At 39.4% G+C, this 8514-nt stretch overlaps 1 protein-coding gene across 1 annotated transcript in view; it reads left to right on the forward strand.

The window, feature by feature from the left end:
• BCO2 (beta-carotene oxygenase 2) overlaps positions 1–7744 on the forward strand; it is a 62352-nt gene extending 54608 nt beyond the window's left edge. Inside the window, exons 11-12 of the mRNA XM_012808161.2 lie at positions 5960–6070; positions 7479–7744. Of these exons, the coding sequence (XP_012663615.2) occupies positions 5960–6070; positions 7479–7592 (225 nt within the window). The 3' untranslated portion in view covers positions 7593–7744. The remainder of the gene's footprint in view (positions 1–5959; positions 6071–7478) is intronic.
• Positions 7745–8514: the final 770 nt, after the last annotated feature.

Raw genomic sequence — 8514 nt, forward strand, 5'->3', positions numbered from 1 at the left:
TTTACCTGCCACAGCTCCTTTCTCTGAGCCATTTGCACTTGCATGGGTGTGCGTGTGGTAACCGTGGTCCACAGGCATCCTAGGTGCACATGCAAACAGCTAGGGGAAAGGAGTTCATGCATCACTAGCACCAGCCCCACCAACAAGGTCGGCTCCCTGTGTTAGGTTCCAGAAGAAGATGACTTAACTGTATTTGAATAAATGTAGATTGTTGTATTATACTTAATAAAAATAAGACATCCCCTGAAAATAAGCCCTAGTGTGTCTTCTTGAGAAAAAACAAATATAAGACAGTGTCTTATTTTCGGGGAAACACAGTAAGTAGAAAAGCTTTCAGTTTACTCCATTCAGTATAATATTGGCTGTGGGTTTGTTATAAACGGCTTCAATCAGTTTAAGAAATGTGCCATCTATGTCTGTTTTCTTAAGTGTTCTTGTTAGAAAAGGATGCTGGATTTCATCAAATGCTTTCTCTGCATCTATTTAGTGGTTCTTTTGGTCTTTGTTTTTGCTTCTATTGATACGGTGTAATACGTTTATGGATTTGTGTATGTTAAACCAACCATGCATCCCTGGGATGAAGCCCACTTGATTGTGATGTATAATTTTTTTAATGTGTAGCTGCAATCTCTTTGCTAGGATTTTATTGAGTACTTTTGCGTCAGTGTTCATTAGTGAAGTTGGTCTATAGTTCTCCTTTTCGCTGGGTCCTTTCCTGCTTTTGGGATCAGGTTGATGTTTGCTTCATAGAATGTGCTAGGGAAGCTTTCTTGCTTCTCAATTGTTTTGGAATAGGTTCTGTAGTATAAGTACAAACTCTTGTTTGAAGTTTTGATAGAATTCTAGTGTGAACCCTTCTGGTCCAGGGAATTTTGTTGTTGTTGTTGAGAGCTTCTTTATTGCTTCTTTAATTTCAGTGATTGATATTGGTCTTTTCAAGAAATCTATTTCCTGGTTAAGTCTAGGGAAATGGTGTGATTCCAGGTATTGTCCCATTTCCTCCACATTGTCAAATTTTTGGGCATAGAGTTTCTTGTAGTAGTCTAAGATAATCTCTTGTGTCTCTGTGGTATCTGTTATTATTTCCCCTTTCAATTTCAGATTGAGGTTATTAGAGATTCTACTTTTCTGTTTCTAGTTAATCTGGCCAAAACTTCATCAATTATGGTCTTTTTTTGAGACAGAGTCTCATTATGTCACCCTCGGTAGAGTACTATGGTGTCACAGCTCATGGCATCCTCAAACTCTTGGGCTTAAGCAATTCTCCTGCCTTAGCCTCCCAAGTAGCTGGGACTATAGGTGCCCACCAAACACCTGCCTATTTTTTGTTGCAGTTGCCATTGTTGTTCTAAGTTGCCTGGGCTGGGTTCCAACTCGCCAGCCTCAGTGTATGTGGCTGAGACTGTCACCACTGTACTCTAGGTGCTGAGCCTCAATTATCTTTTTGAAGAACCAACTTTTTAAAATTTCATTTATTTCTGATTTAGTTTTGGTTATTTCTTTTCTTCTGCTAGGCTTGGGATTATAATGCTCTTCCTTTTCCATTTTCTTGAGAGGATTCATTAGGTTGTTGATGTGTGCTCTTTCTGGTTTTTTTTGGATGTAAGCATCTAATGTTATAAATTTCCTTCTTAGGACTGCTTCTGCAGTATCCCACAGGTTTTGATAGCTTGTGACATCATTGTTATGTCTGAAGAAACTAATCCATTCTTTTTGTATCTCCTCCTTGACACAGCCATCATTGAGTATAAGGTTGTTTAGTTTCCATGCCTCTGTGAGGGGAAGAAAAAAATTTTTTTAGGGTTGAATTCTACCTTTATTCCCTTGTGGTCTGAAAAGATACAAGGTATAATTTTAATTCTTTTAATTTTGGTGAGGTTTGATTTGTGTCCTAGGATATGATCTATTTTGGAGTCTGTTTCATGGGCTGATGAGAAGAATGTATACTCATTAGCTTTGGGATAGTATATTCTGTATATGTCTATTAAGCCCATTTGTTCTAGGGTTGTATTTAAGTCCCTTGTTTATTTGTTTACTTTCTGTTAACAGGATCTGTCTAGTTCTATCAGAGGGGTGTTAAAGTCCCCAGTTATCATAGTGTTGTAGGATATAATATTATTCAGACCAGTTAGGGTCTGTTTCGTAAATATGGGAGCATTTAAGTTAGGTGTATTTATATTTAGAATTGAAATGTCTTGTTGTTCTATTATTCCTGTTGTTCTATGTAGTGATTTTCTTTGTCTTTCTTAACTTTAGTTGCTTTAAATCCACTTGCATCTGAAAATAAGATTGCTACCCATTTTTTCTTCTGATTTCCATTTGGCTGAAATATCGTTTTCCAACTCTTCACCCTGATTCTTCTTTTTGCCTTCAAGGTTAAGTATGTTTCCTGGAGATATTATGTAGATGACTTGTACTTTTTTATCTAGTCAGCTAGCCTGCGCCTCTTCAGTGGAAAATTCAAGCCATTCACATTTATTGAGAGAACTGATAAGTGTGGTGGAGTTCTATTCATCTTACTTTGTGAAAGTCTGTTGCTTAGTTTTATCCTTTTATCATTGTGGCAACTAGGTTTTGTCCTTTAATTTCTGGGTATCTACTTTGGTCATGGTCCATTGTGATGGTCAGTGTGGAGAATGGACTGGAATATTTCCTGCACAGCTGGTCTTGTTGTGGTGAATTTCCTCAATATTTTCATGTCAATAAAAGATTTTACTTTTCCATTGAATTTGAAGCTTAGTTTCGTAGGATATAGAATCCTAGGCTGAAAATTGTTTTGTTTAAGAAGGTTAAGGGTAGACAACTTTTCTTTTGGCTTGAAAAGCTTCAGCTGAAATGTTCACTGAAAAGTTCTCTGTCACCCTGATGGATTTGCCCGTGTAGATCAATTGGTGCTTACTCCGGCTACTTGCAACATTTTCTCTTTCATTTTGACCTTGGCTAGGTTCCTTACAATGTGTCTTGGAGATGCTCTGTTTGTGTTGATATCCCTCTAAAAGGAGTGTGTTGGAATCTTTGATGATGCTTGGGAAATTTTCATTTATCATGTCCTTTAGTGGGGCTTCCATTCCTTTGGGTCATTCTTCTTCCCCTTCAGGGATAACTATAATTTGTATGTTTGAATGCTTCATGCATTTCCATAAATGGCTAAGTGATCACTGCTTTTTCTCTCTTCTGCCTCTTTAAATGCCTGAGTTAGCTCAAGAGCCTTATTCTCTAGCTCTGAGATTCTTTCTTCTCCCTGGTCTTACCTGTTATTGATGGTTTTTACTGCATCTTTTAAGTTCCCTGACTGACTCCTTGAATTCATTAAGCTCTAAAATATCTTTTCTAATTTCATCATGGCTTTCGTTTATTTCTTGGGTCAATTTTTGGATTTTGTTTTGGTGATTTTCCACTTTCCCTTCAATTCCCTTCATTTTTTTTGGTAGAGATGGAGTCTTACTTTATCAACCTTGGTAGAGTGCCATAGTGTCACACTGCTCATAACAACCTCCAGCTCCTGGGCTTAGGCAATTCTCTTGCCTCAGCCTCCCAAGTAGCTGGGACTACAGGTGCCCACCACAATGCCCGGCTGTTTTTTTTTTTTTTTTGGTTGTTGCAGTTTGGCCAGGGCTGGGTTTGAGCCCTGCTCACTGAGCCACAGGTGCTAGCCCTCCCTTCATTATTTTTTATATCCATATTTTAAATTCCTTTTCTGTCAATTCCATAATTTTTTATAGGTGGGATCCTGTTGGGTAGCTACGTCATGATCCCTTGGAGGGGTTGATCTATTCTGGTTTTTCATGTTGCCAGAACTTTTTTGTTGGTTGCTCCTCGTGTGTGTGTGTTTTTTTCTTGTTCACTTCTTTACCCTAGTTTTCCCTCTTACTTCCTTCTTCTCTTTAAATTTCCTTGTCTCAAAAAAATTTTTTTTCCTTGTCTCTGTACTTATGTGTTGGAGTGGCCTCTTGGTATAGGGCCTAAAGGAAGAAAAGATTAAGGAATAGGAAGGGAAAGAAGAAAGGAAAAAAGAAAAAAACAGAGGTGAAAGGAAAAACTTAAAAATGGAGAGAAGGATGGAAAGAGAACAACTGGAATAATAATGGTATTTTGTAGGGCACTTTGATCCACATCTGTAATTCAAGGAATCTGTGGGGCTGACTGAAGGGGTCTCTCAAAGTCAGGAGTTCCTTTCCATCCTGAGCAAAACAAGACCCCACCTCTGCCAAATATAGGAGAAATCAGAATGTGTCATGGTGAGGACCTACTAATACAGTCTTTCAAAGAGTAAAGCCAGAAGGATGCCCTAGATCATGGGCTCAAATCCTCCTTTAGTCAGCCTAATGTGTAGCACCCTAGCCCAGGCCTCAAAGCAAGGCTCTGTCCCATAAATAGAAAACAGAAAGAAATAGAACAAAATAGATTTAAAAAGGAAACAAAAAAGAAAAGGAAAAAATAATAACAAATAAAGGTAAAAACAAAATTATATAAAGTGTAAAAAAGAGGGATATCTTAATTGTTGTTTGAGAAATGTATGAAGGAAAGATGAGAAAAGTAGACAAGTCTCTACAAAAAGAAAAAGGAGATAAATAGAAAAGAAATTAAAAGGGGCATAAAAACTGTAGCAAAAATGGAACCATTGATGTTAAAGAAAATAAAAATGAAAACATAAAAATACACCAAAAGAAAAAAACAAGAAAAAAATAAAAATAATTAAAAAATATATTGCAATATATTGCCTGGGGGATACTCCCAGAAGATAGGAAAAAAAGAAGAAAAATATATATAGTGCAATACATTGCCTAGGCACCAGGTGGTGCTCTAGCAGTTAGGAGATGTGAAACACACATGCTGATTTACCATATAAGATGGGTGCTGGAAGCCACTATCCAGTTGTGAGGAGACCTGGTCCCATCTTCTGATTTATTTGCCCTAAATCAGGGGTTGGTCACTTGGCTAGTGCTCAGTCCCCACATGGCTGGAAGCCTAAAGCCCTTGCCAGACATCCCAGGAGACACAACTTGACCTTCTAAACAGTATCCCTTGGTCACAAAGGGGCTTTCCTGAGGGTGCAGGAGCCTCCCAAGTAACCCCAAGGTTGACTGCCTGAGCTCATAAGGCACCCACACCAGAGCCAGCCACGTACTGGGACTCTTTGCTCCCACAATGGCCCTGGTAGCAGCTGAACCAATGTTCTACCCTGCCTGGTGGCTTAATCCTGGGAGCCAAGTGCTGTTTAAGTTTACTCACTTGAGCCCTCTTAAGGCAGCTCCAGCAAGCACTCAAGTCCCCAAAAAAAATACAGGACAGGGCTTCCCTGACTCTAGCCCTCTGCCAGAGGGCCAGCTGGCCTTTGCACACACCCAGGCACTCACTTTCTATGCTGGTCTTCTACTGTTGCTGACCTCCCCCTTGGCTCCTGGAGTCACCTGCTGTCTCACTGTGTCCCTGAATGATGTTTCTGGGCAGGACACTCTAGCCAGAGGTGGCTGGAGTCTTCTCTCTGTGATCTCACCTGTAAGTGGTTGCTGAGATATCCCTAGTCTGTCATCTTGCTCTACCCCTCAAATTCTTTAATATTTAGGCAGCTCAGCCAGTTTTTTTTATTGAGTTTAAAAACCATGAAATCATCTAAGTTAGGGTTATGTTCCCTGTAGGGAATCTAGATGGACCCCAAGCCCCCAGTATGTGCTTGATCTTGATGTTATTTTGGGAGAAATCACGGAGTTAAGTTTGTTCAGACACCCATTTTTCTGGTTGATGGGAAATTATAATTACACAAATTATGTTCAATGGTGATGTGATGTGGGGCTGCAAAATCTCCCTCTTTCTTTCCTGTATTCCACTCAGCAAGCCTGATTCTTTTACTTTTGGAATATCATATTGATAGCCAAATTCATGCTTGGGGTGACAAAAGTTATGGAAATTTTCTGGCTCACAACTGACCTTTTATCAAATACTTTTTGGGAACTTGCAGGTTTGGAGAAAAGAGAACTATTATCCCTCAGAACCCGTTTTTGTTCCAGTACCAGGAGCCACTGAAGAAGATAGTGGGGTTATTCTTTCAGTGGTGATCACACCCAACCAGGTAAACATGTTTCCCTGTCACTGGTCATAAGGAAAAGCTCGCTGAGGCATCTGATAAATTGAGGATGCATATTGATGCTGTCCATAGTTTACTTTGGTTCCAATATAGCATCTTCTCCCTTCTCTTCCCCTTTTTAGTGTTTACATACTCTTTATCATAGTTCATACTTTGTTATTGTTTTAAAGTTCTATTTGTAAGAACATAATAATAATTTACATTTGAATAGGAACTTGATAAGTTGCACGTTATTTTCATCTATAATATCTCACGTAGTCATCAAAACAACTTCAAGGGATACCATTTTACACATGTGAAATTTGTAACATAAAGAAGTTGAAAGAGACTTGCATGAGATCTCATAATGATCAAGTAATTTATTTTCTTTTTTGAGATAGAGTCTCACTCTCTTGTCCTTGATAGAGTACAGTAGCATGGTCTTAGCTCACTGTAACCTCCAATATCCAGGCTTAAGCAATCCTCCTGCTTCAGCCTCCTGAGAAACTAGGACTTCAGGCGTGTACTACCACACCTAGCTAATTTTGAAAAATTTTGTAGAGATAGGGTCTCACTGTGTTCCCCCAGGTTGGTCTAGAACTCCTAGCCTCAAGTGATCCTCTCACCTTTGCCTTCCAAAGTGCTAAGATTACAGGCACAAGTCAGTATTTAAATCTAAGTCTTCTGACTTTTAGTCTAATATTCATAACACCATTGGTGTTGCCAATTTCAATGAAATGACCTCAAAGTCTAATGTCATAATCCCTGGCCTAGTGTCTTAATAATGCTATTTACTACCAGACTTCTTGCCTGGGGCAATCTGATGGCAAACAGGTTCACTTTGAATGCCACCTTTGATCAATTATTAGTGGCTTCCTGGAGTGTAGGATTCTGAGGCCTTTTAAGGGTTTAGTGGTAAAGTGCTGGATCTCTTTGTGATTTCTGCCATGGAAGTAGGAGGACTTCATCCTTATGTCATGTGCTTGCCACTCCTGTAGTTAGGGTAAATCTCCGTCTGTCTTGCAGTGATGCCCTTTGAACAGCTCCAGAGTTACACAAAATAAAGACATTTCTAATTTGGAAGAAAGAGTTTCTATGTCTCTTTGTCAATTGGAAAGGAGCAAGCAAAAAAGATCATTAAATTCAAAGAAAGCCTATGAAGGTGATTGATAGAAACAACTTAATTTCTTTGCTGTAGGTATGAACTTCTTAGCCATGATTTCCTTTTCAGTTCGGTTCAATGATTGAGGAAACATTTAGTGAGTGAACAGGCAAGGCCCTGTGCTAGGTACTGGGGGTAGATATGAAGATGTATAAGACATGGTCTCACCATTTGGATTTGTACAGCCAGTGGAGGAGATAGTGTTTTGATTTTAAAAAGAAGGAATTTTCGATGTTGTCTTTCCTGTTCTAGAATGAAAGCAATTTCCTCCTTGTGTTGGATGCCAAGAACTTTGAAGAACTGGGCCGAGCAGAAGTACCTGTACAAATGCCTTATGGTTTCCATGGCACCTTTGTACCCACATGATAAGACAACCACAAAGCCTGGAAATGATGTTTAATACTACTTAGCTCAATACAGAGAGTGAAAAGGGTACCCTGCCTCCCAAACCATAGACATTTGGTTTTTAAATGTCTATTAAACAGAATTCATGAGATAATTATGGTTTTATTTTTTCTTAGGAGTTTTCCTCGAAATCATTAAGAAAGTGTTCAAAAGACAACCTTTTGAACTCAGTTTTAAATTTACTGTATTGGATGTATCTTCCTTTGGGTAACAATAAGAATACATGAAAGAAGAACTAAACCTGGGTCATTACTACTATCAGAAAGGGGGGTGACAGAGGTCGTGGGAGAAGAAATGATCATAGGTAGTAGACTTCGAATATAACTCAGAAGAGCACCTTGTTCTTTCCTTCACAGACTATCTATTTCTGTTTGTTGATCCTAAGTATTCAGAGGACAGGAAGCCAGTTACATCATGTTTGGAGGCTTCTTCTAAACTGGCATTTTCCTCTGATGTCCACTGCAGATGCTACTGTAGCTGCACAACCCTCCTACGGACCACCTATTACCCCTCCCTACCCATGCCCAGCCTGCCCTTGGAGGTAATAGTTTTGAGGGACATCACTACAGTCAGGCATTTCTCCAGGAGTATAATCCTCCAGCGATGGATGAAGAGCTACTAGTTCTTCATTTCATGGGCAACAGGTGGCACTAGAAACCACATAATCTCTACCTTTCTGTCTTTCTTTCTTTTCTTTTTTTTTTTTTTTCAGTTTTTGGCCAGGGCTAGGTTTGAACCTGCCACCTCTGGGATGTGGTGCTGGTGCCCTACTCCTTGAGCCATAGGCACCGCCCATCTTTACTTTTCTAAACCCTGCCAGTTTTGACCAAGAGCCCTAAAGCAGCCAAGGTTTGTCACTTAAACCATACTCTTACCAACACCC

The sequence above is a fragment of the Otolemur garnettii genome, unplaced genomic scaffold (assembly GCF_000181295.1).
Source record: "Otolemur garnettii isolate 467f Iridium unplaced genomic scaffold, OtoGar3 scaffold00086, whole genome shotgun sequence".
Classification (NCBI taxonomy): Eukaryota; Metazoa; Chordata; class Mammalia; order Primates; family Galagidae; genus Otolemur; species Otolemur garnettii.